Source organism: Chrysochloris asiatica, unplaced genomic scaffold (assembly GCF_000296735.1).
Source record: "Chrysochloris asiatica unplaced genomic scaffold, ChrAsi1.0 scaffold00053, whole genome shotgun sequence".
In the NCBI taxonomy this organism is placed as follows: domain Eukaryota; kingdom Metazoa; phylum Chordata; class Mammalia; order Afrosoricida; family Chrysochloridae; genus Chrysochloris; species Chrysochloris asiatica.
In genome coordinates, this window is record NW_006408571.1 from 16,919,377 (window position 1) to 16,947,109 (window position 27,733).

At 42.5% G+C, this 27,733-nt stretch overlaps 1 protein-coding gene across 1 annotated transcript; it reads left to right on the forward strand.

Moving 5' to 3' along the window:
- Positions 1-2,889: 2,889 nt before the first annotated feature.
- ANP32B (acidic (leucine-rich) nuclear phosphoprotein 32 family, member B) lies at positions 2,890-27,733 on the forward strand. The gene is made up of 7 exons (XM_006863144.1): positions 2,890-2,937; positions 12,092-12,241; positions 17,063-17,185; positions 22,183-22,357; positions 25,478-25,545; positions 26,539-26,608; positions 27,666-27,733. The coding sequence occupies exons 1-7, from the start codon at positions 2,890-2,892 to the stop codon at positions 27,731-27,733; spliced, it is 702 nt and encodes a 233-aa protein (XP_006863206.1).

The following is a 27,733-nucleotide window of genomic DNA, read 5'->3' on the forward strand; positions in this document are numbered from 1 at the left end:
TTCAGAGAGGCAAAAGGAACCTGAGTCCCTTATCAGGAGCACCTCACTAAGCCTGGAGTTGTCTACACACTTGCTCTCCTGCCACACTCTCTTCCTTCCCAGCCCATTAGCTTGTTAGTTGCCACTGAGTTGGTTCTGACTCATGGTGATCCATGTGTACAGAGTAGAACTGCTCCAGTCTCTAATCATTTGGAAGCAGATGCCCAGTTGTGTCTTCCAAGGCACCTCTGAGTGGGTTGGAGCCATCCACTTTTTGACTAGTAGTTAAGTGCTTAACAGTTTGCACCACCCAGGGGCTCCCGGCCTTTGCTTTTATCATCCAGAAACTAATGAGATCTCATTCCTTAACCTGTTTCCACCTAAACTATTTGCCTCTCCCTCTCCCTTGGTCTCAACAAGCTCAGCAACCTAGACACTATTCCTGAGTGTATGCAGCATTATTTTCAGTGTAACACACATTTGTCACACATTTGCAGAGCACCTACTGCTAGGTTTTGGAGTCCTGGCGGCACTGTGGGTTAATGCACCAAACTGCAAAGCTGTTTGAACTGCATGGTCTGTGGTTCAAGCTCACCAGCTGCTCCTCAGAAACCCTATACAGGATTGCTGTGGGTTGGAATCGACTCGACAGCACTTAACAACAACTGCTAGGTTCTAAGGAAGATTCCAGACTTCTGCTCTCTGCTCATCCCATCCAGAAATATGCATGTGGGCTCACTCTAGTTGAGAAGTTAGATCTTTCAACATCTACTCCTTGTTGCCAAACTGCTGTTAAGAGCAAGGCACACCGTGTTAAAAGAAGCTTGTGTGTAAGATTCACACACATGGGTATGGGAAAGGGGAAATGAAGTATTTAGTATCTAGAGATTTCCTCACCCTGCGCTGCATTACCTGCGTCACACACAAAAAATGTGCTCACTCTCCTGAACTAATTTTAAAGGCAGTTAAACCAATTCCTGGAGTCCTGGTGTGGCACTGTGGGCTCATTCTTACTGAAGCAGTCTCATCTACTTTGTGGTGATCAGCCCAGTACTTAACCCGCTATGCCACCAAGGCTCCTTGTAAGACTCAAAGGGATGCCTGGACCTAGCATTGTAGATTTTGATGCCTTATTGCGCAAACGTTACCATCAACTAAGTAGAGAGACTTACAGTTTCAACATTCTAATAAACTAAGTTGTTTTCTGCTTTTCCTTATTCCTGTCCTTGTTCAAAACCCACAGTGCCACATCAGAAGTCAGGAAATAACACACTAGAAAGCTGTTGTTTTTACCTTTTTCCATATCCTTCTAAAACTATTTTTTCTTTGAAGAAATGTAATACATTTACTAAGTTAAAACTGGTAAGTGATTTAAAAGTTTGGATTGTTTGCCACTAATTTAAAATGGTAGGGGGTTCTTTTTCAATTTCCAAAATCTTAGGTTCATGCACAGATTTTAAAACTTTTTCTTAAAAATGGTTAAGCTTCTTGCCTATACTGACTGACTTGACTCACTCGTGTATCAATTCGTTTAAACTGAGTAAATAATGTTACTCCTCCATGGTCCCTCACCCAGAGCTGGGGCTCTAACCCTTAAGCCCCTGTACCAAGCTTGCCACCTCTCTCCCAAACGAGACCATCAAGAATTTGCACACCTTGAAGGGGGTGCTCTGGAGTCCTGGCGTGGCGCTGTGGGTTAATGCGCCAGACTGCAAAGTCGTTTGAACTGCAAGGTCGGTGGTTCAAGCTCACCAGCTGCTCCTCGGAAACCCTATACCGAGTCGCTATGAGTCAGAATTGACTGGGGGGGGGCACTTAACAACAACAACAAGGGGTGCTCTGGAGTCCTGGTGTGGCGCTGTGGGCTAATGCAGTCAGTCAGACTGCAAAGTCGTTTGAACCTCAAGGTCAGTGGTTCAAGCTCACCAGCTTCTCCTAGGAAACCCTATACAGGGTCGCTATGGGTCAGAATCGACTTGACGGAACTTAACAAAACAACAAGGGGTGCTCTAAAGAATATATTAGATAAAAGTCTTATGGGGAAACTATGAGACGCCATTGGAAATGCTAATTACTCCCATCACTAGCTTAAATTGAAATGTTACAAAACCGAGGGCGATGCTGCCCCAACGCGGAGATGCGCGGCCGGTGGTGGCTCAGCTAGGCAGCCAGGGCTGCAGTGTCGGATGCCAGGTCGTGCAGTTCGGGCCGGCAGCGGCTCCGCCCCGATGGGAGTCCTCCGCAGCATCTCCGACACCACTCGCCCGACGAATGGCGGGATTCGGACTGTTGGTCCCAGACGCTGGGAGCCCGATTCCGGGCTCTCCTCACCTGCCGCCTCAGCGGATGGACCACGCAGCCGGACTGTAAAGCCTCCCCGAACCCTCGCCAGCTGAGGTTCCAGGCGCAGCAGGTCGAGGTAGGGCCCACGGGTCTCCGCCCGGCGGCAGGTGGGGAAAACCCGAGAGGAAAGGCTGGCAGCAGCCGCCCCACTTGCAATCCGGGGGCGGGAGGAAACCGCTCCCTTCCCCCGGGCTGCGCCTTTTCCCTGGCCAGCGCCCCTCCCCTCCCAATCGTAGGTGCAGCCGCAACTGGCGAGCCGAGCGGGGCCGAGTGGAGCCGAGCATCCGCCCGCGCGGCGTTGCCGGTTTAAGCGCAGTGCGGGGCCGCGGCCGAGGGCGGCGGTAGTGAGACCAGCGCTGCGCTCCAGCCCCCTTTTCCCTCCATGGTTTCTCTCCGCTCCTGAGAGTAAGTTGGCTCCAGGGGCTTCGCTCGCCCGCCCGCCACCCGGGACCGCGCCGCCCATCTCTGCCGCGAGCAGACATCTGCCGACGGCCCTCGCTGCACAGCGCAGGACGCCTCTCCCCCCTCCGCGGAATGCTAAGTGTGACGAGGGGGGCAGAGGGAACCATGGAGAGAAGGATTCACCTGGAACTGAGGAACCGGACCCCGGAGGCTGTAAGCAGAACCCCTTCGGGCGCCCTCGTCCCCCCATGACTTTGCATGCAATGGTGGCCACCTGCGGGGCTGGGACAGCGGATTCACCAGCCCTGGCGCTGGGAAGGGCGCAGCTCGCGGGCTCGGGCAGGCGGGCGCGACGGGGCAATGAGCGCGCGGGATTAACTCTTTGGCGCCCGAAGGCCCCCCGCTGCCGCCCGGAGATGGCGAAGGGCTTGGGGAAAACTAACTTTGAGCGCCTCGCCGGCCGAGGCGTCTTTCCGGAGGGAACGCATGTGCGTGTGGCCAGCGGCGAGGCAGGGAGGGAGGCGGGGGTTGTGTAACACTGGGAGCCATGTTTGCAGCCTCTCGGGATGCGCGGCCGGGCGGAGGCCGGGCCGCGGAAGAACAGTGTGCTGGCCCAGACCCTATGCGGCTCAAGCAGGTCTCCGCGCGCCCTGGGACGGCCGGAGAGCGGGCGCGAGCAGAGCGGGGGGCTTCCAGCCGGGCCTCGCAGCAGGGGCCGGCTTGGCCGAGTGCGAAGGTTGCGGACTGAAAAGGGGGCTGTTTTCCCCCGAGGAAGGCGAGGAGCCCACGCGGGCACTTGGGCCACAGGCGGGCGCGGCCTGGCGCACGCGGTGCGGGGGAGGGGCGGGGCGGAGGTGGCGTAACCGCTGCCCCTTCCTCGGCCAAGTTTGAAAAAAAGAACGCTGTTCCCGCCATTTTTCAAGCCTAAAAATAACTTTATCTTTCCCTTTTTTTCGCTTTTGCTCCTCCTTCGTTCTCCATGTCTCCGGGACTCAAAGTCGACCCGGGCCAGTCGCTGTAGCGACGGGGTGCAACGGCTTCGTTTTTACCCTGCGCCGCCACGGCGTTGCCCGGGGGCCCATACCCCTGGAGGCTGGCCCCTCGGTATGGGTGGGCGGGCGGCAGTTTCTCGCGCCAGTTGGGGCGCGCCACAGGCAGTGTACAGCGCCATGTTGGCGGACGCCCGTCTCCCTCCGCCGGGTGAGGCGGCTTGGCCTGCGGGCTCAGCCCAACGACCTGCCCAGGCCGCCAGCTGCGACTGATGTCGGTCACCGCGTCCGGAGCCCGGACAAGCGGTTTCTTTTCAGCCTGCGCCCCCCTGGGCATTCCCCTGCACTGGCGGGAGCGCGCGCTACGGCCGCCGCCGACTCATCGCCTCTCGGGCGCCCTGGCGCCCGTCTCCCCCTTTCTTAAAAGGGCAACGCCAGCGGCCTTCTTGCCCAGGGCCTGGCCGGCCGGCCTCAGTTAGCTTGCAGGGCCTAGCGGCCTCTGCTCCCGCACGTGCTCGCCTGAGGCGGAGCGGGCCCGCCAGTGCGCCTTGCGGCTTGCTGGTGTTTGGGGCAGGCCTTTAAGTATCGCCCACTTGATCTCCACTGGTTCTCCTCCCGAATTAGTGCGGTGCTCCCACCTCCCTGGCCCCCTCCGTGGGTGAGTGGGGTTCTCCGGGGTTTCCCCCGGGCGCCATCCCTGTGGTTTGGTGTCTGTGGTTAACAAGTTGCGAACTTGTGGAATCAGTAGGCTCGCTCGAGGTTTTGTGTCTCTGCTGCCTAATTCTGAGGTCGTGGCCATGGCTGAGGCTGGAGCTGCCGCCCAAGTGGGGCGATCCCACCCTGCCCTGGAGGATGTGAGAATGGGCGTTTTGGTTGGCTTCCTGGGGTGTACGGTTGAGGCTTGAATGGCATGGCGTGGAGATCATCCGTCTCCGTCAGACATCTTGTGTTCGCCATGTGCAGGCGCACTGAATGGTTAAGGACCTGCTGCAGATTGTAGGACTTCCAGGGAGCTCTGCTCACCTTGAGGGCTTAGTTCCACACCTTTGCATTATTTGCCTTGTACTTACAGACTGTGGAATGATCCGTTTTGGACAAAATTCACTCAACGTATGCCAGGGTTCTTACTCTGGTGGGTTTGCCCTCTGATCTTTGCTATATAACCACCCTTTGGAGGGCTTAGATCTGGAATTTAAATTCTTTCCTTTGGCGCTCAAACTAAATTCCTTTTAACATACTCATTAAGAAAATAATGTTGTTCCTTCCAGAAAATACAACTGGCCTGGCGTTCCCAGTGTATGGTAGTTTTTAATAAATGAAATAGTTTAAGTAAATTTTTAGTTTTAAAAAATATGTTAATATGTGCAGTTATTCCTTTTTTTAATTAAAAATGTCGTTTGTTAGTCACACTAGCCACAGTGTTGAAAAGCCACCTGAAACTAGCAGCTCCTCTAATGGCCAGCACTGGCCCGAGAATAAACGGTTGAAATTAGTCTTTGAGGAGCAGAACGAGACAGCAGGCACAGCCCTTCTCCCCATGGGATGACTCACTGCTGCCCCTGGCGTTGGGACTTAGGCCCTCAATTGGAAGAGGAACGATTACTGATCTAAAACGAAAGTTTACAGAAAAAATGCTGTGGATTTTGAAGGATCATTTAATAAGATAAAAAAAGTATTTTGTGCAAATAAAAACTTTTAAAAAAGTAATTTTGTGCAAATGTACTCATACGGTAAATGAATGGTTCAAAGGTAATGAACGCCTTTAAAGTTGAACTCAGCTTGTCACGTGGCTTCTTGATGTGCGTTGTGCGGGTCTTCACCTGGCAACTTGAAGTTAAACCGTCAAAATTATGTAGGTCAGGAGTTTTCTAACATTTTGGTTTCTCACAATTTCTTGCCATTCTTAAAGCTAACTCATTGAGGACTTCTTAAAGAAGTTCTGTTTATGTGTGTTTTATAGATATTTTCTGTACTTGGAAATAAACACATTTTTAAACACAAAAATGTACAAGTACAGTATTAAGCCCTTGGAGGAATGGCATTGTTTAGCCCTTGGGAAACTCCTCTGTACCATCGAGACTGAGAGTGGGAAAGACAGTAATGATGTGGTTGTGTGCCATCGAGTTGGTTTCCACTCACAGAGACCACCCTCTATAGGGTCTCTGATGCTGTATTATATAGGAGCAAGAAGTCCCATTTTTCTCTGCAGAGTGGCTGGTAGATTTGAACTGCTGACCTTGCAGTTAGCAGTCCAGCCTATAATCCACTGGTGTGGTAGGTGGTGATAGTGTGTGGTAGAGTCTAGTCTGTTCCAACTCACAGCCACCCTGTATAGGGTTTCCAAGGCTGTAAATCTTCATGGGAGCAGAAAGCCTCATCTGTATGAATTTCCTAAGAGGACTAAAGATAAAAACCTGGAGTTCCTACACAAAGATGACACAAGAAATATAATGTGTATTAAAAAGAAGGCTATGATGCATATAGATGTGGAAGAGTTTATAGAGTGAGACAGACAGCAGGAAGTTCAGGGGAGCCACGCCTGATTGTTGACTAGCAACAGAGAAGTAACATTTGAGGAAACAGAATACCTCTTTCCTCCTGCCTCACAGTATTTCCTGAGCGTGAAGACTGCCTTCTTCCTCAGGAACATGTATGGGAGACCAGTTATGAACATGGACTTTGGGCCAGTGGGGAAGGCCAGGTCCATGCAATTCCGATCTATTTCCAGAATATGCCAGAAGTTCTAATAAAAGAAAAACGGCTCTAGGTTCTTCTTGTGCCCCAAATGCCACCAGGACTGCTGAAATCTAAGGAGGAAGGGTTGGGCAAGCACGTTTATATTTGTGTCTGTCTACAACTTAGAAAGCTATCTGACCTAATACAGTATTCGCTAGTCTTCTACTACAAGTAGAATCTTGGAGTCAAATGTACTCTTCTTTCTTCTTCTTCCTTTTCCAATTGACTTGCTTTTGTTGCTAACATTTTAAGATAAATACAAAAATCCACATTGCTTTCTATTTAACTCTAGTTTTGTTTTCTATAGTCTTCAATTAAAATAGCTACCTTTGTATTGGAAATTTTGAACTCTATTGTTAACCAAACAGACTTTTTAGGGACTAAACTCTAGGGTGTAACATCCAATTATAGCATTGTGTCTAAAGAAAACACACACTTCAAGTTTCAAACAACCAATTCCTGAATTGCTTATAAGGCCCTGTTTAAGTTAAGGTGACTCAGAAAATTCTAGGTCAAGGAGAGCCAGAGAGGAGATGGAAGCAATTTCTTTTCTCTCATCCTCTCCCCAAATGTGTTCTCATTTCCAACTTCCAAGGCTGCTCTAAACAAAGCAATTTTACCAAACTGATTGGTGGCCTTCCTCAATTTTAACAGATGTTTTGAACACAAAAGGAGGGTAAAGAAGATAGAGGACTTAGAAATCATTTAGATTTATCAATTCCTTTTATCAGAAGCACCAGTCCCTGGAGAAGGATTTTCATGTTTGGTAGAAGGTTGGAGAAAAAGAGGAAGACCCCCTCAACAAGATGGATTGGCGCACAGTATGGAAGCAGTGATGGGCTCAGGCATATGAACAATTGTGAGGTTGACCCAGGACTGGGCAGTGTTTTGTTTTGTTGTGCATAGGGTCTCTGAGTGGATACCGACTTGATGGCACCTAACAACAACAACAACAATACAGTTTAGTATAGTATTGTATAGTGACACATGCCAAAATGTAGGCTATGGTGAGAAGGGTATGTGATTTCTATTTTCTTCTTTTTGCTTATGTATAGCTATTATTCTGGGGACTTATCGATGCCTATTAATTTTCCTTCCATGAATATATTTAATATTTATATAAGGAAAAAGTTCCTAAGTAACCAATTATAAATACCTGGTTAAGCTCAAAATGACATCTTAGTAGAGATTAACAATAAAAGAAATTAACACCAAAAAACAGAAGGGAAAAAAAAATCAAAGAAGGAAGACTTAAGGTGAGAAAAATAGCCCAAAATTACATCATAATAGAGATTAACAATAGATACCAAAAATTGAAGGAAAAAATATCAAAGAAGGAAGACATAAGGAGAGAAAAATCGACCTTTTCTTTAGTAAACTGATAGGAAAAGTCTCAGTCCCTCATACAGCACACATCAGTGTCGCACAGGGGAAGGGGCTGACCCACAGGAAAAACTACTTGGCTTTCTAATATTGAACAAAAAACTCAAAAGTCACTCAAGGCTAGCGCTCCCCAGAAAGATAACTGAACGAGGTGTTTGTGACAAAGAGTGGCATGTTTGGTGTAATGGAAGGTTAAGACCCTCACATACAAAATAACAGGAATTTTCCAAATTGAGAATACAACGAAATTCAGGTCACTAGTGAAATCCAGGAGTCCTGGTGTGGCGCTGTAGGATAAACCCTGCAGCTCATGGTAGGCAGTTCAAACCAACTAGCAGCTCTTCAGAAAACCTGTGTAGTTGCTATGAGTAAGAGCTGATTTGATTGCATTTAACAACAATCTCATATCTATCTCACTGACAATACCAATTTCAGTGATGTACATGCTCTACTACTAGCTTTGTTCTCAGTGAAGTAACTGACAATACTAATACTTTATATAAAATAATTCCTATCCTTACGTATAAAATGGTTTAAAATGATGATTAAAATGCCATCTTTAGCCATTTTCTCTAATCTGAGAATACATCTTTGATGGAAAGCTGTTTCAGATTTAGAAAAAATGAAATTACGTATCTTTTTTTAGAAAAGAGCCCCCACCTCCCCTTTAGGGAAAGAAAATAAACCATCCCTGGGTTTATAAGGAACAAACCAGTTGCTGTCAAATCAATTGCCACCCAGGTTCAGAACAAAACTCTACATCATAGGGTTTTCAGTGGTTGTTTTTGGAAATGGCCAGGCTTTTCTTTCAGCGTCCTCTGGATAGACTCAGGTCTCTAACTTTTTGCTTAGTAGCCCAGCTCTTAACCACCTGCACCATTCAGAGACTCCTTATTAAAAACACGTTTCCCCAAACCCACTGTGTTGAATCGATTCTGACTCACTGTGACCCTACAGAACAGAGTGAAACGGCCCTACAGGGTTTCCAAGGCTTAGAGCTTTACGCAAGTACACTACCATGCCTTTCTCCTAGGAGCCACTAATGGATTTGAACTGTTGACCTTTCAGATAATAATATTGTTAAGTGCCATCAAGTTTATTCATAGCCACCCTATACAGGGTTTCCAAAGAGTGGCTGGTGGGTTTGAACCGCTGACCTTGCATAGTTAGCCCAGTGCTTACCATATAGTGCCACACCAAGACTCCTCAGATAACAATAGGAGTACAATAATAGGTTAACTGAACCCATTAACTTGGCCTTGTGTTTATCAGCAATATGAGGGGCTTTAAAAAGTTCTTGGAAAAATACAATGTCAAGATGATGGGATTCTTCCGTGAACTTTTTGAAGTCCCCTTGTAAACTGGCCATGAAACACAAGCATAATCTAGGTGTTCTTCAAACTGAAGACAAATAAAGTCATTTGGCCTTAAAAACACATCTACAATGAAACCCCGACTCAGTCTTAGATCACACTTGACATTATAACCATTACGGTTAACCTGGGATAGTCTGTATTTGACTATCCTGTCTGTATTATGATAAGAGTATATTCAATGGAAGAAGGGTTCTTCCTATTTTCTAAATGGCCTGTGGGATCCCAAGGCCAACCCTACTTTCTATAGCATTTTTTAAAAATAATTCAGAAAATACACTTTTATAATTTTATTTGGAGTGAATCTACAAGGACTAGAGGTTCTGAGTGCATCTGGGGGAAGAGACCCTTTCTGAGAGGTCCACAAGGTCAAAATGATTTTCATAGTGGAAAAGAGCCCTGGTAGCATACTGGTTACAAATCAGGCTGCTAACCTCAGGGTCAGCAGTTCGAAACTACCAGCTGTCCCATTTCTCAGCTGCCTCATAACCGAGGAATCCCAAATATATAACTGCAACCCAGACCTCCCCTGAGCCTTAACTCATGGGTCTAGCCAGTTGCTTGTGGATTCTTCCACTTGGATTTCCTATGCGAAACCAACTTAACGTCCCCCGTCAATTTCTTCTTGATTCTTTTTACTATTGCTTGGGTAAGCAGTGTTAAAACCACATTCGAGTTTCTGGCATTTTTTGATGACCTGTTGTACTGATTAAAGTGTAATTTTGACCAATTAAGAGAATGTTCAAGAGATGATATTACTCAGTGAACTGGGAGGAAAACATGCCAAAAGAGGCAGTATGACTTTCTTAATTCTGCCTCACTTAGATCTGGGCTTTTTGTTATCATTTTGTATTGTAAATTCTCTGTCAAATAGTCATAATGATTCCCAAAACCAAATGGGTCATGGAGCACACACAGTAGGGCTGAATCCTTGTCAGTGGAGGGAAGAAAGGTAAAGGTCTAAAGAAAAGTGCAAAAAAGGAAAGAAGTGAAGGGAGAAGACCTGCAAACATCCTCTAACCAGGGCTTGTAGACAGAGTGGTGTAGCAAAGAAAAACTAGCGATTAATCCTGGTATGGCGCTATAGGATAAGCATTGGATTGCTAACCGAAGGGTCAGCAGTTCAAACCCACCTCCGAAACCCTATACAGGATCGCTATGAGTTGGAACTGACTCACCAATACTTCACTATAAGTGGCACAATAAGTTACCTCCAGTACCATTGGATTTTATGTGGGAGGATTAAAATATTGTTACTGTGGCTTTTCCTCACTTCGGAATTATCAGCTCAGCACCTCCCTTAAGGATACCATTCTGTAATGCATGTAGATTCATTGTTAGAATGCTTTTGTGGTACAGTTAAAACTAATTGCATCACTGTAAGTTGATTGGACCATTGTTAAAAAGTTTCCCTTCTCAGGGATTGTCATTGTAGATAACAGGCAATGTCTGCACAATAGACTTTAAAAGTTTTCAGACCAGATTGGATTTCCATTAAAAAATTCATACATACTTTGTTACATAACATGCAATCACCACAATGTAACAGCACTCTCCCACCTTCCTTCCTGTGTTTGTTTCCATTTGTCGTGCTGCTCATTCCTGCTTTCTCAAATTTATCTCTGGGCACAAACTACTCTTTTGATCTCTTATGGTTGATTGTGTACCTCCCTAGTGGTGGTCAGCATATAGGCCTGTCTCATTTGGCTGAAAGTTGAGTCTCAAGGATGGGTTTAGTTCCAGGCTTCAGGTGAGTGAGTTTCAGGGTTTACACCAGTTGCTCCAACTGGTCTTTTTATGATCTTGAGTTTTGTTCCACATTTTTCTTCCACTTTCTCCAGGACCTTCTACAGAGATCCCTTTTCAGAGCGGTTGGTAGTGGTAGCTGGACACCATCTGATTCTGGTCTTAGGGTTGTGAGGGCTCCCCTGTGTTATTTCACAGGGACCATTAGTTGTTTGGACTGTTTGTTTCCAACAGGGAGAGACCAATAGTTGCACCTTGGATGCATTGTTGTAAAGTGCCACCAAGTTGCTTCCAATTCATAATGACCCTGTATAAGATTTCCATTGAGCAACTGTGGTGACTTTGAGAAAAGGTATGATGTCCATATTATCTGTCAGAAGATGTTGTGGGATGGATTTGAATTTGAGTTCTGAATATCAAGAACCTCAAAGGAAATTTTATAGCAATGAAAAAGGTAACTATTGTAATGTCTAACAATCCTCTTCCATAGGTAGATCTTTCTCATATATATACCAAATTGATCTTGGTTTGGAATTAAGGCCTCTTGCATCTTGAATCCTTCCAATGTGAAGATAATCTTGGTAATAAAATCAGATGGGGGAAGTGTTTTAGTGCAGAAACATTCCAAATCTTAGTGATCTTAATAGGAAAAGTCAAGTTTGCTTCTTTTCCCGTAGTTTGGAAAATTAAAGGGGCATCTTCACTTTACATTTTTATTTAGTTTCTCTTGGGGAGCATGTTTGGTGGGAAAATAAAAGGGTATACCATATTTTGATGCACCTTCTACAGGCTAACCTGGGCCCCTGTCCTTGTCCCCCTTTTTTGGTAAAAGTGATAATGCTGATTTAAAAATGGCATAGTTGTGCTTATGAATATCTCATGGAGAGAGGGAGTTGTTGGCAAGGTGATTATTTGCATAAATATAATTGTAGGTTCTTCACGTAAAAGAACCATTTTCTATCTCTGGAAAACGAAATCTTTATTATCCCTAGTGACAGTCTAATTTGTTACACATAGAAGGATATTGCTTTTAAAGGCGTAATCTTTTTTTCGTTTATTTATAACTTAGTGTAGGTCTAAGGTGGGAGTTTTTGTTTCCTCTGTTTTTTGAAAGCTTGTTCTTTTTCTTTATTGAAACAGGTTCGAGAACTTGTCCTAGACAACTGCAGATCAAATGATGGAAAAATTGAGGGTTTAACAGCTGAATTTGTGAACTTAGAGTTCCTCAGTTTAATAAATGTAGGCTTGATTTCAGTTTCGAATCTCCCCAAACTGCCGAAATTAAAAAAGGTAAGCACTTTCTCTTTATCAATAAAAGAGAACTATCCTGGGGAGGGAAAACGTATGCTTTTGCATGTAAGGAAGCTCTTAGTGTAGCAGAAAGTAGTATATGACTTTTGAAACTGGGCAGGCCTGGGGTTGAATTCCAGCTCGATCATTTCCCTGTTGGGTGATCTTATGCAGGCTACTTAATCTCTCCAGGGCTCAATTTCGTCACCTATAAAAACTGGTGATACTGATTTACCTTGCAGAATTGATGTGATATTTAGAAATAATAATAAATAGCAATTATGAGGATAATTATTTTATGGATAACTTAATTGTTAAAATTCTATATATATATATATATATATAAAATAATATCAGCTAAGATGTGTTCTTAGTATGTGATTCTTGGGAATCACAAATACATCTCTCTACATGTTTTAGCGTAGTGGTTATGAGTCGGGCTGCTAATCTCACGGTCAGCAGTTCGAAACTGCTAGCCACTCCGCTGGAGAAAGATGAGGCTTTCTTCTGCTCCCGTAAAGATTTACAGCTTTGGAAACCCTGAACAGGGTTGCCATGAGTCGGTTCTGACTCCATAGCACATAACCACCACCACATGTTTTAGTGTAGTGGTTTCAAGTCAGGCTGCTAATCTCACGGTCAGCAGTTTGAAACTTCCAGCTGTTCTATGGGAGAAAGATGAGGTTTTCTGCTCCGGCAAAGATTTATAGCCTTGGAAACCCTATACAGGGTCGCTATGAGCTGGAACCGACTCCACAGCACAAAACCACCACATGTTGGTTAACAGGTAAGTTTAAAGATGCTTCAGGTTTATAATTAAAATAATTAGAATCTGTTGTATAGTTCTTAATGATTGTTGTTAAATGTCTAGTCAGTCAATTCATATCAACCCTATACAGTTCTCAGAAATCCTATACAGTAGGTTTGAACCACCGACCTTGCAGTTAAGAGTCCAATGCTTATCCTGTAGCACCACAACAGAGTTTAAAATGTGTTGTAGCTGATTGGAAGATTTCATTTAGTGAAACAAAACTATTGTATTTTCCTATTCTAGTTGATGGCCTATCTTTAATGCTTCACTGGTCTGCCTTCTTTTAAACGCTCCTCCAAAGGGATAAAAGTATTAAGAACAGTGTTTCTGTTGTCCTAGCACATTTATCTGTCATAGAGCCCTACAATATCAGTGATAGAAGAAACTTAACATTTTCTAGTCTGGCCGTTTGTCTTAGCACACAGCCACAAGCTCAGACAGATTTTGCTCCTAAAGTCCTAGTGTGGCGCTGTCGGTTTATGTGCTAGACTGCAAAGTCATTTGAACCACAAAGTATGTAGTTGAAGCTCACCAGCCACTCCTTGGAAACCCTATACAGGGTTGCTCTGGGTCAGAACCGATTCCACAGCACTTAACAACAACAATAGTCTATTATTACCTGGAGTTCTGGTGTGGCGCTGTGGGCTCATGTGCTAAACTGCAAAGTCAGTTTGAACCACAGGTCAGCAGTTCATACTCACCAGCCACTCCTCGGAAACCCTGTACTGCATCACTATGGATCAGAACTGACTTTAGGGCACTCAACACCAATAACAACCCATTGCCTGGAATTCTCAGAAACCCTGTACAGTGTCAGTGTGAGTCAGAACCAACTCAACAGCACACAATGACAACAATAATCCATTACCTTAAGGGACATTAGTGGCCTAGTAGGTTATGCATGGAGCTGCTAACCACAAGGTCAACAGTTTGAATCCACCAAGCCACTCTACGGGAGAAAGACGAGGCTTTTTGCTCCTGTAAAGATTTACAGCTTCAGCAAACCTTAAACAGGGTTGCTGTGAGTTGGAACTGATTTGACAGCACACAGTAAAACAACAATCCATTACCTTTTCCATTACATAGGGAAAACTGTCGGATGATGTCAGTTTTCCAGAATTCTGTTTTTGGTGTTTGCTGTGCTAGGGAACTTGAGTAAACAAAGGCACACACAGAAAGAAATTTATTTCTGTAATCAAGTTTAGGCAAAGTGCAGGTAGGCTATTATTTTGGCTCGCTTGAGTCCCAAGAGGGACTTATTTTTGATTAAGTATATGAATTAACAACTAAAAAGTGTTCTTAATTGTTTAGGCAATTATTATTCCGGCAGTCCTCATGAGTTTCATGTGACCCTGTTTTTTGCTCAGAAAGAATCCTATTATATTTAAATTTGTAGTTTTCTCCCTTCTAAGCATGTACTAGGAGTCCTGGTATGGTGCTGTAGTTAATGCGCTGGACTGTGCTGGTTTGAACAGCAAGGTTGGCAATTCAAGTTCAGCTGCTCCTCGGTTGCTATGGGACAAAATCGACTCGGCACTTAACAACAAGCATGTACTACAGCAGTGTCCTGCAAGCTACCAGGTCATCAGCATTTCAAACCCACTGTCCACTCCTTGGAAACACTATACAGGGTCACTGAATTGAAGCTGACTCGATGTCATTTAACAACACCAACAAGCACGCACTGTTGAAGTCCAAATTTAATCTTGTTCTATTTGCATGGGTCATCAGTGATAGTGGAAACTCTGATTAGCTCACTTAGATTTGTACAGTGGCTTTTTAGCATCTTCACAAACTTGATGGTAGAAATCCATAGTTGAGTATGTTAGTGGTTTTGTTCTGTTTTCCTGGCATCCTGTTATATTGTCCTAAATGGTTCTGGTGTCTGTACTGTCAGACTTATTCAGAAAGTTAGCATCAATGACTTAGTATGTGGGACTTATTATATCTTTCTGATATTTCAAAACTTGAATCCAGGGCTTTGAACCAGCTCGAGCCAGTTCAGTCGAGTGCCACAGTGAGAAACTGAAATTTGTAAATTGTGTTAAAGTAGAAAAGAAAAATAACAGGTGGAAGCCTTGGGATGTAGACTTGGAAAAGGTGTGCTGAGCCCTTTCAGTGTCTTCCCTGGAGATTGAATTTGTGCCAGAACTATGTAGAATTCAAAACTGTGTGATCATCCACCATCTTTGAGCTGGACTTGCTTGTTTCCAAGTCTTCTGGGTAAAAAATTTAGTTGGTTATGCAACATGCAGCAGCCCTTGTTTTCTAAGAAGGCCACGTACCTTAAAGATACGATGAGATGGTAGTGAAGAGATCTAAAAATTAATACTTAAAGGCAGATTAAATGTTCCCACAGACAATATGGACTTAATTTTCTTCCTATTTTTTATAAGAACCAGACTCAAGGAAAAAAAGGAAGAAAAAAAGTGCTTTATAAATGTCACTGGCTTCCAGAATTTTCATTTATTTCATTTCAAAATAAATATTCTACTAAATCCTTTAGCGAATTCCTTGTTTGGTGCTGTAGGATCAGCTAACTGCAAGGTTGGTGGTTAGCTGCCAGCCACTCCTTAGAAACATTGTACAGGGTCCCTATGAATGGAATTGATAACAATGGCACTTAACAATAACAGCAACAAATTCTTTAGTGGATTGCCATGTTATTTCTATGCCCTAAGATATGTCAAAAGGATGTGAATACTACATGCGTGTAATATTTGAATCAACCATAGGAAGTGGTCACTGTTTATAAGAACAAAGCTCTTTGCTCTTATCTATCTCTTAATCTAGAGCATGACTAGATATTTACTGGGATATAAAACTCATTTCAAAAATAATTTGAAGTTTTAAAAGTCTCTCTACTCCGTATCATGTAATATTTTTCATTGCATTCCAAAGACTGCATTACATGAAGTTTTCATGCTATTAGAGGTTTGTTGTGTAGTGAGGGGAAGTCATAGAAGATTTTCTGAAGACAGTCATTGTACCAGCTGTATGACCTTGAACTTGCTACATAGTTGCTGTGTGGTTCATTTACCTCATCTGTATATGGAGATAATAAGTCTGTTACCCCAAAGGCTTGTTGTGAGGTCAAATGAATTCATGTATTTATAGTACTACAACAGTGCCTGGCACTTCAGGACTGTGTTAAGATTAGATACAGTTACTGTTATTGGCACTTAAAATATAGAATTGAAACTAGCTGTGTGGTTTAAGTTTTCTGATCTTCAAAATGAAGAACTTGATTCAGTGCTCTCCACGGGACTTTCTAGGCTCCAATTTCTCTTACTCTGCGATTGTAATCATTGGTGAAGGCTCATTCCTTCATTGGCACACTAGTTGCCGCTGCTACTTGACCTGCAGCTAGGAAATTAGAGTAGGTTCTTATAAAGGCCAGTGCCAAGCTTACACAAGAAATGGCCTCCAAGGAGCTGCTTTCATCAGCCCTGAGACCATTGCCCTGTTACTACTGCAGTTGTTGGGATGTTTTCAGGGCTTATCTCTGGGGTGTGGCCCACTTCTAATAGACTCCGTACCAGCATTCCATGGTGGCTATCAAATGTAGAACCCACAATGTATCAGCACTGTGCACAGCAGGTTAGGTTTCAGGTGGGCAAAGCAAGCTTTACTTGGCACACAGAATACGATGTTCAGAATGCACGGATCATTTACCCTTTCCTGGCAGGTATAGATTATTAAAACTTCTCAAAGGATTCTAAGTTGCTTTGTCCTACTTTTTAGGTTAGAAAATGTATTCGGTGATGTTAGAAGCCAATTCTCAAACAAACTTATTATTAGCAGCTGGTTATGAAAACACAGCAGTCCTCACCTTGTCCCCGTCTCGTCTTTCCTTCCCTTAAAGTTGCTAGGTAGGATTCATAAACTACTAATTTGGATTTAGTCATAGAAATAGGAACCATCTGCTCATCTTGATAACTATTTGAGAACACTTTCTGCTATTTTTATCACCTTGCTGATGTGTGTGTGGTATGTATTTTCTCTTGCAGCTTGAGCTTAGTGACAATAGAATCTTTGGAGGTCTGGATGTGTTAGCGGAAAAACTTCCAAACCTCACACATCTAAACTTAAGTGGAAATAAACTGAAAGATATCAGCACCTTGGAACCTTTGGTAAGTAAATAAGAATTTGGAAACCAGGATTTTATTGGTCATTTTCATTTTCATATTTTTTTTATTGCAAGGGAAATGGTTGGGACTAGTAATTGAAAAATGTGATTTTTAAAACATATACACACAAATCCAATTTTAAAGGTGAGGGCTTTTCATTTTGCCTTTATTCCTGTGGTTTCTCTCTCCTTCCCTAACATTGTAGTGGCTTCCAATGGTGGAGGGTTTTTTTTGACGATCTTTTTAAATTCATATTTTGACTATTGCGTTAAGCATTTTTCTTACCTTTTCCCCAGATGGCTGACCAAGCCAGTCTGTACTTTTATAGTAAAAATTTCAAATTTATACTAAGTACGTATCTGAATTGTAGATGGAACAGTCCAAGAAGAGCACCACGACATTAGATCTTCTCATTCACGACCTTGTGCTGGTCACTGTTTTAGAAAGTTTTGCTTAAAAATCCCCCAGACTTCTCCTTGGTTTCATATATTGGGATAAACTGTGGACTAAACTAAGTTTAAATTTCATTTGGATTGTCAATTTACTGTGTGACTTCGGGCAAGTTGCTGCTTCTCTCTAGGCCTCAGTTTTCCTAGATTTTGGAACGGGCTGGTATTCCCTGCCTTATTTCATGTAGGGGTTCCGAGAATAAGGTAATATGCTTACTATCATTTGTAAATTGGAAGGCTTTACAAATGTGGAGGCAGTCCATGTAGAAGTTGTAGTGGCCGTTAAAGAGCTCCCAAAGACAGAAGTAACCAGTAAAGTGAATGCAGAATCTGCAGCAGCCCTACAGCCTGGGTTATTAGGCTGCCACCTGGAAGTCCTGTGCATTCAAACTGGTTACAGGACTGTCCCTAAATAGGACATTTTGTAATTTGGAATGAAAGTAGACTCTCATTTTAATACAGTTGAAGGGAATCAAATGTGTGTCATACTATGCGAAGAAGCCACCAGCATTCTGTTTTTACTGATTTATATAAAGTCAGTATTTGGGGTTGACTTACCTTACAGCAAACATTAATTAGGAGAAGATTATGCAGAAGATAGGCATTGTCTTTCAGGATTCAGAGGAGCAGAACCCAAAAGGAGATAATAAGACATTCTCCTCTGCTGTCTCTGTCTTTTCTGGTGTCACAATAAATGAAAATGCTTATGTTTCAGGGGAAGATAAAGTTAAATTATGGCTTATTTTAATGGAAAGGATTTCCTTCAGAACTGTGAGGTCCTGCTTTCTAATTAGCAATTGAGATTCCACTCCTATGTAAATGTAATGGCCATCTACAGAGTTCCTTTTTTTATTATATTTCAAGTCAACTGTATGTAAGAACTAATATTTCTTATAAATGTTAGGAGCCTACTTCTTCCTTACCCTTGTTCCACAAATGTTGTCACTGTTTTTCTGTTATAGGTATGCCCTAATACGATACTCAGGCTCCTTCATCTTTACTGATTTTATTCTTGTCTTCCAAACCAAACCCCCATTTTACAGTGTTGAAGCAGACATTTATTGAGTTTTGCTTTATTCAAACACTATCTCATCGTACCCTTGTATAACTCAGAGAGGTGAGAATGACTGTCCTCCTTTTAGAGATGTTTACAGAGCTGAAATTCAAGTTCATGGTGCTTTCCATTGCCCTTGGGACCTATTCTTCTGTGTCTTAGAATTTACCCTCTGCCCATATTGGCCTAAGCTAGGGATTCCAGCAGGAACACTAAATTGAGCGCTGACTATTCGTGCAGTCTGATAGGCTACACTAAGCCTTTATTATTTATATGCTAATGACACGCCTATCAATTCTGGGTCACTGTGAGCATGGGAACCCCTTTTTCCTAATACAGAGGATTAGGCAGTATTTTCCATCCTAGATCACTGACGGTTGCCTAATTTTCCTGACATCCTGAGCCCTGTTTGACATTTCATTCAGAAGCCTTTGTCAGTGCCCTCACAGAAAGGCAGAACAGAAGAAAGATAGTGTGGGAGATGTTGGCTTGGGTGTTCCTGACCTGCTAGTGATGTCCAAGGGACTTTGGTAGCTAAGAAATGATCGTCATTGTCTTTAACCCTATGCACTAGATGCTGTATGTTATCAGTCATTCTCAAAACTGTATACAAAGTGGGTAGATAGCATGCATGGTTCCTCGTCTTATAGAAGCTGAGGCTTAGAGGAGGCTGCTCCTTGTCCCAAGTCACACACTGTGTTCTTCAATGGCAAAACCTCTCTGGGAAAAGCCCGTACTCTCACTGTTGGGCTATACTTGCTTTTCCGATTCCTGGGGTGCCAGGTTGGATCCTGAAGTTCTAACTTGGAATACAATAAGACTGTAGGAGAAGGTGAAGGGAGGAGGGGATGCGGGGTCCATTATGACGTCTAAGACTATTCAGGGGGAAAAAACACCATCCTCATCTTCATTAACCACATATATTTTGAACACCGTCTACTTTGAGCCCAGCTCGTAAAGTCAATGCAATGATTGTGAATGCCTCTGCTTGCTACAGGGACATTAATCGAGAGACAAAGAAGGCATCAATTCAAACTTCCTTGGACACCTTTTTTAAGAGACCTGGGCCATCCAAACCATCCCCCAAAGCCCTTCTAAATTCTAAGAAGGCAAGCAACATTATTGTTAATAAAATGTTTAATGTTTATTATGGCTAGGTCAAATTTCTGGTGTGATAGAATTGTAATTTTTTAAAGCCGTATTTATAGATTACACTGAAATCTTCTGGATAAGCTATGTATAGTGTCTTTTGTGCCTGCTGGACCCTCTCAGATTATAATTTTACCACATAAGAGAATTCTAAAGTATATTAACAGTTATTTAGCATCTTTTTTGTCATATTTATTTTGTTTTCTGAGATACCGTTTGCAATGTCCCATCTGTTTGATGATAATGGGTCCTTTGGCAGGAAATAGCCAAAAATTCTTATGGTTTTAGAAACAGCCTTAGATGTTTTGTATGCAGGAATAGTCAGTAAACTGAAGAACGGGTCTGGTGTGCTGCACAGTGTCCAGCTACACATCAGAGGCTGTCGTTTGGTACATCTAGGAAATGGTTCATCGCTTCACATGAGACAATGTCTTAGACTGAACCTCTCTGGGAAAGCTGCCTGAAATTACTTGTGGTTGTGTTTTAGCAAGCATAGTCAACATTGGTGAGGAGAAAGGAGTTCCCAGTATACTGGCTAGTTGTCTGTGGTGATATTTCCACATTTTTCCCCCTCATTGGCAAGAAGTCATACCTGGTCTTCTAGAACTTGGGGCCTGCTCAGTAGGGAAGCTATTCTGAAAGCAAACAGCAGCCCTCCCTGAGATTAGAAGGCACAGAGACAGCTTTCTTAAGAACTCAGGACCAAGTTACATAAGCACATTGTTTGTTCCACGCACTCTTAGATCATTGTACATTTGTGTTTTGAGGGGTACAACATTTGCCTTTTGCTATAACCCTGCTGTATGTCACCTGTAGAGATAAGAACAGGTGACAGGCCAGAATTGGTCAGCGGACATAGGGTCCCTGCTGTAAAGATTTTCCATTCTTCTTGTAACTCCCCAGAATTACACAGGTACTTAACATCCTGAAGACAAGATCTCATCTTGTCTGCATTTCTTCCCAGATCCTTGTGAATGTGAACATAGAGCAAAGTCATTTATTCTGGATAGCTAAGCTTTCCCACATAAATCTTTAGGCATCGCCCCACCCTCCAATTTTTTTTTTTTTTTTTTAAACTACTTAAAAATGCCAAGCTTTTTCTCTTCAGAACCATTATTACAAATTACACTTACAAGGGCATACAGCCATGTGCCCTCTGGGCTCATCCTATTCAAAAATCACAGACTACATATAACACCTCACATTTTATGTTAGCTTTTTTAGGCTCACTCTCTCTTCTATCTGTGAGGGTCTGCTGTCACTTTCTGTTACTATACCCTTGTAACAGTACCTCTGTTCTTCCAATTTCATAAGTCTTAACCTTAATGAAACCTTCTAATAGACTTGGTATTAAAATACTGGTAACTGAGACATTAACCAATGAGGGTCTGAATAAAATACAGGGACATTTTGCTGTCTACTTTGACTACTCAGAAAGCTTCTCTTGGGCTAAGTTTTTAGTTCATAAGTGTTTTAGGATGGATAAAACTGACAAATGAGGTATTGTAACAATGTCAAGGTATGGTAAATGGGAGCGATTTTTATCAGAAAATTCTGGTTTAAAAAAAAAACACAGCATCAGTTATAGTACTTTTCCCCAAGAAGGAAAGAGTGTAATAATGTTTTCTTACTTTTTTCATTCCTTTCCCCCAGCCTTATGTTGACTCCTATCTTCTTAGACAATGTTTGCGTCCCCACACTTTATGCTTTTTAAATCTCCTGTCCACTACTTAATGTTTTCATCTTATTCCCTAAGTAGAACTGTACTTGAGGTTGAAGAAGGAGCCATAGTGGCTCAGTGAACTAAGCCCTGGGCTGCTTAATTGCAAGGTCTGCATTCAGTCTCCAGCTACTCTGGAGATTTTCCAATTTATAAATGTTGTTCTTTCTGAAGTTTGGGGCTGTTACAAAGCTCTGAATTTTTTCACATACTGCTACCCCAGAGAATGGAAGACCCAACCAATTTCTCATTGACTATTAACTCAAATTTAAAAGCTTATTTTTGAACCAAGCATTAAGCTAGCTGTTTGATTTGCCTTACACTTTGAAAAGATGTGGTTTTAATAAAAAATAATGTGATTTAAAATTATTTTTTCTGTAAGCTCCTGAAAAAAGGACATAGTTATCCAGAAGGACACCTGTAGGAAGGGGGGCGGTACTGATTAAAATCCAGTGCTTTCAAAGGTTGCCAGGACTTGAAGTGTTTTCCTTTTGTACAAGACTGAGTGGGTAGCAACTTACTTGAATACAAACCCTAGAGTTTTACCACTTCAGAAGATGGGTTTTGCTGCTCATGTTCCTTTTGTTTAGGAGTTGTGGTTTGTTTGTTTTTTTATCCTTTTCTTTAGAAAAAATTAGAATGCCTGAAAAGCCTGGATCTGTTTAACTGTGAGGTTACCAACTTGAATGATTACCGAGAGAGTGTATTCAAACTCCTTCCTCAGCTGACCTACCTGGATGGCTATGACCCAGAGGACCAGGAAGCCCCTGACTCAGATGTTGAGGTGGACGGTGAGGATGAAGGTGAGTAGATGCATTACTCAGTGCCTTTTTATTGAGAAAAGAACGTACATTCACGTTGTGTAGTTATTCCATTACATTTGGGGCTAGAACTTCTGCTTAATTTTAATAAGCTCTTGGGACATTGAAGCCTTAAAATGATTCAGAGCAAAAGTGGTTTGTTAATTAAGTAAATCTGGTCACTGATATGAATTCAGGATACAGAGGTCATAGGTCTTTCTCTGAACTATTCCATTTTCTTGGTCACTACCCAGTTGTCCATACAAATTACTCTTTTTTTCAGAGCCTCGTCCAGGAAGCATTTCCTGGTATCCACAGCTAGGTTAGCTTCATGTTTGTAGAGGACCTCTTTTAGAGTGCTTGTCACTCTTCTCGCCGCTTCCCAACCAGGCTCCGATTATCTTCCTAGGTTGTTTGGTGCCCTTGAGTTGGTACCAACTCATAGCAACTTTACGCACCGCAGAACGAAACACTGCCTGATTCTGGGCCAACCCCTCTACTGTTGCCATGCTTGAGTCCATCAATACTGCCACTTGCCCAACCCATCTCATTGGGGGTCTTCCTCTTTTTCTCTGACCCTCCACCTTACCAAACATAATATCCTTCTCCAGCGACTGGTCCCTCTTGACAATATGTCCGTAGTATGAGAGACAAAGTTTGGCTATCTTGGCCTCCAAGGAGCTCACTGGCTGCGCTTCTTCCAAAATGGATCTATTGGTTCTTTTTGCAGCCCATGGCACTTTCAATATTCTCCAACACCATAACTTAAAAGCATCAAATTCTTCTACGGTCTTCCTTATTCACTGTCCAGCTTTTGCATGCATATGACATTATTGAAAATACATGGCTTGGATCAGGCACACTTTAGTCCTCAGCTATCTTTATCCATTCATAGGCTATGGCTCTCGGTAGGCACCAGTATAGGTACTTGGTGCATGTTTGTGATATCCAATATACAAATAAGCCTTGTCTTGCATTTCTTAGCTATATGGCGTTTAAGTGGGTAATGCTTTTAAAGTGCTATGTGTGAAGATTCTACTTTTGATTAACACTGAGAGAAATGATCTGGCCATACCATAAAGTTCAAGTGCATTTTCAATATTTGATCAAGGTGTTTTACATTCCATTTATTTTTTAGGAATCTTTTTGTGTTTTCTACCTTAAAAATTTTCTCTTGATTAACCAACCTGCCTTTCCCTGTACATTGACTTGATTACTCTCAGTCACTTTTTGGATAACAGATTTTTCTCAAAAGAGGAGTAGAGGAAGCAGGGAGATTGATTTTCATAACAGTCATATGAAGAGAACTTGTTCTAGAATTCCTGGTGTTGCTGAATTTTGGTATGGCTGTATTTGAGGCATTCTTCATAGTGGCATCTTTTAAAAAGCACCCAAGACAGAAATTGTAAAAAACATGGGGTAAGGGTGAGGTACTGGTAGCATAGTGGTTACGAATCGGGCTGTGAACTGCAAGGTCAGACGTTCGAAACTACCAGCGGTTCTGCGGGAGAAAGATGAGGTGGTCTGCTCCTGTAAAGATTTACAGCCTTGGAAACCCTGTGCAGGGTCGCTATGAGTCGGAACCGACTCTACGGCACTTAACAACAACAACAAGGGTGAGGTACAGATGGCAGAGTTCTCGTCGGAATGGAATTAATGCCATCATACTCTGAAGGCTTGTTTGCTTGCCCTCGTCCACCCCCCACCCCCCAGCAGATTGAAACAAGATGGTAAAATTCAACATCTCTCCAAATGTTTATCATTCATTTCCTGTACATTTACCTTAAACAGGATGAATGATCATATTTGCAGGAACTTGTAAAGTAAGTTCCTTGGAGGGTGGAGGGCAAAAATCAGTGAGCAACCAATGCTTGCACATTTCCTATCTGCCAGGCGCTATGGGCGATGGTGCCTGGGCGAAAATAGCACACATAGTTCTTGTCCTCTTGATGCTTACTGTCTCCTAGAAAGAAATATTAACTACTCAAAAACAAATCTGTCATCCCACATGAGCAGAGTGAACTATAATGGAGACACACCAGGTGTGGTGAGATTGTCACAGTTTGGATGAAGTGTCTGTCTGGTCCCACTAGCCCCCTGAAGACTTGGTAGGGTATAGGCACAATATGCACATGAAAGGAGCCAGAGAAACTGAGGTTTAAGTAAGATTTATTAACATCTAGATGCTCTTCCAGGGAGGAGAACAGGCTTCCACCTCGTGAGTGAGAAGCGCATCTAGTGTGTTCTTGGTTTTACTTTTTTTTTTTTTTTCCCTAATAGTTGTCACCTGATCCCTATGTTTACCTCATTTTCTGGGTTGATGTACTTCTTTCCCATTACATCAGCTCAGTCTTAGTCCTTTTCTCCACATGCCTGATTTTGGGGAAAGTTCCCTCTTCTGTCTTTCCTTTTATTAGACTCTCCTGACAGGTCAAGTTGTTTCCTGCATTTTTGTGGTTGATTGTGGTTAGTCCCTTTTCCCTGATCTCTAACTGCCTAACAAAATCATCTAATCGGGATTAAGAGCCCTGGGAAGACTGCCTGAGGTGGTGATGTTTACCTGAGACTCAAAGACTGAGTCAGAGTTTAGCGAAGCGGAGAAGAAAGGGAAGAATTACAGAAGCTGGAGGTAGGAAAGAGCACAGAAGCTTTAGGCACCAGGAGAAGTCAGATCCTCACAAAATTTAAGAGAGATGCAGGTGCCACCAAGTCAGCTCCTTGGATCACAGGCTTGTTAGGACAGTTCCCTGGGCAGTTGACTGTGGTGGTACCAAATTCCCATGCCCATCACCCAGCTTCAACAATGATTGCTTTGTAGTTGAACTTGTTTTACATATACATACACTTGCCCATTTCATGTATTGTTTTGAAGCAAACCCCAGATGTTGTATTACTTCATCAGTAAGTATTGCAGAGTTCATCTCCTGGTTCCATGGGACTCTGCTGGACAGAGGGACTTCATTGCACTAGCTATTTGGAAGAAGAATGATGGCTGCAGTTCATGGTCTCCCCTGGTTGTACCTCAGCTTAGCATTCTTCTTGTGGGCTCTAATACTTGGCAAATGTGTCCCATGAAACACCAAGAGTACTTAAATAAGTGACTTTTTGGACTATTTTCAGAAGAAGATGAGGATGAGGATGAAGATTTTTATTTCGAAGAGGAGGAAGATGAAGACGAAGCCAGTGGGGAGGTCAGTGCAGCTCTTTTCTGTCCTGCTTCCTATTGATAATTATAATGAAAGGGCAGATTTTCAAACAGAAGGGAGCTTCTGACAAAATTAGTTAGTACTTATGCATCTGATGAATTTTGCTTCTCCCCCAACTTAATAATTATTGAATGGAATGCCTGCTGAATGATAACTAAGCATATGGCTTAACTCTGCAAATTAAGTTTGGGCCTTTTAACTTTGGCTGAAAGTAAGAGTAGAATATTCAGTAGGATGAAAATACTGGGAAAAAAATCTATTGTTGGTTATACCTGTGTGTTGATGTATGTTTTACTGAGTTTGAACTTGTTCTTGTCTGTTGGGCTTGGTTCAGTAGATATGTTGTATGCCTGCTCTGTGTAATAGTTGGAGATGTAAAGTAAGTTAGATCATAGTTCTGCCATAACAGAGCACATAATCTAATTAATGGGACACCATCATCAGAATGGCTACGAATCGGGCTGGGAACCACAAGGTCAGCAGTTTTGAAACTACCAGCTGTTCTGCAGGAGAAAGATGAGGCTTTTCAACTCCCGTAAAGATTTCCAGCCTCGGAAACCCTGTACAGGGTCGCTAAGAGTTGGAATCGACTCCATGGCACATAACAATAATAACAACATAGTTGTGTCTTTTTTAATGTTTTATTGTGAATTATGTGATAGTTTACATGGGAGAACATTAGTTTTACATTCATTCTATCATATATTGTTTCATTGCCATGGTTACAATCCCCTCTATGCATTATCAACCAACCAAAGGGTATACCCTGCAAGCCTTGCCACCAACCCCACCCCACCCCCAGTTTTCAGCACACAGTCCCTCTCCCTCTCTGGATCTAAATTCCCCAGCTGCTCCATCTCTCCACGTCATCATAGTTGTATCTTTGATGCATGTTATGTTTATTTGCAAAGTACATTTTTATACTTTTCAACTTGGCAGAATTAATCTGGTAATAATATACTGTTTACCACTTTTTAGGAAGAAGAATTTGGCCTTGATGGAGAATTTGATGAAGATGAAGAAGATGAGGATGAAGATGAAGATGAAGGTGAGTCTAATAACATGCACCTTCTTAAGAGTTGGCTAAAAATTAAGTGAAGTTGTCTATGAATTTAGAATTGGAACCCACTGGGAAGAGAATAATAGGCCCTGTGTCCTGGTGGCCTACATAGCCCTGTGACCCACCTGCATGCTAGTGCCGCCCCACCTCCTGCTTCAGAGATTAATGGTGGTAGGCCCAGTCCTAACTCCCCTACACTTAATTAATTGTGTTAGTTAGACCCTGTCATTTGGATTATAGCTAGGCATAAAGTTTGTTTGGCATTTGTTCATAAAGAAGGCTTAATAATTGGGTCATAATTTTTTGTTTGTGTTACTCCTTTTCCTATCACAACTAAGATTACTAAAACAACCATTATTTATTTAATATTGTGTGGTAGTTTGGTTCATACTTTTACTCTGCATCTGCCAGGCACTGATACAGCAATGATTTTAGGAGCCTTGTTCCTAATCAGGAGCTTTTTGGAACATGATTTATCACCAGTATAGTTACTTTCATTAGTCATGACTTTTTATTAGGAAAATAGGACTGTGCATAGGTCTTTGTGTCTCTATAAAGCATTGTAAAGAAGTTACCATGTACTAGACTAAGTACCTTATGTATCTGGTCTCATGTAATCCTCAGAATCATGCATTTTACAAATGAAGAAACAGACATGCAGAGGCTCTTTAAGTAGCTTGCCCAAGGTCGTGTATAAGTGAGCATGACTCACAAACAGGCTAGTTGATTCCAAATTGTCTAACTGTTGGCCAACAACTTTGAAGGACAATTAGGGAGAGAATAAGTTAAAATTGAGAAAACTGGGTTGACTCTGCTGTATGAGTTAAGTGCTGCTACACATTTTCTCGTTGCTTCTGTGGGTGGGTACAGTTTGTACTTCTTTTGAATTATATATATTCAGTAACCTATTGATTTGATCAAGCATGCATCTTTCTTGCCTCCCAACCATCAAAAAAAGAAAATCTTATATTGTAGCCTTCATTAGCAGTAACTTTGGCAAAATGCCATTTTAATCATCTCAAAATGATTTTTTCTTATTATACAGAGGAGGAGAAAGAAAGCGGGAAAGGTGAGAAGAGGAAGCGAGAAACAGATGATGAAGAAGATGATTAA

Bases quoted from the DNA above. Each gene is read 5' to 3' on its own strand.
- ANP32B (XM_006863144.1), top strand. From the start codon at position 2,890: ATGGAGAGAAGGATTCACCTGGAACTGAGGAACCGGACCCCGGAGGCT. The intron at 22,358-25,477 runs GTGAGTAGATGC...TATTTTCAGAAG, and splicing joins GGTGGACGGTGAGGATGAAG to AAGATGAGGATGAGGATGAA. The intron at 25,546-26,538 runs GTCAGTGCAGCT...ACCACTTTTTAG, and splicing joins AAGACGAAGCCAGTGGGGAG to GAAGAAGAATTTGGCCTTGA.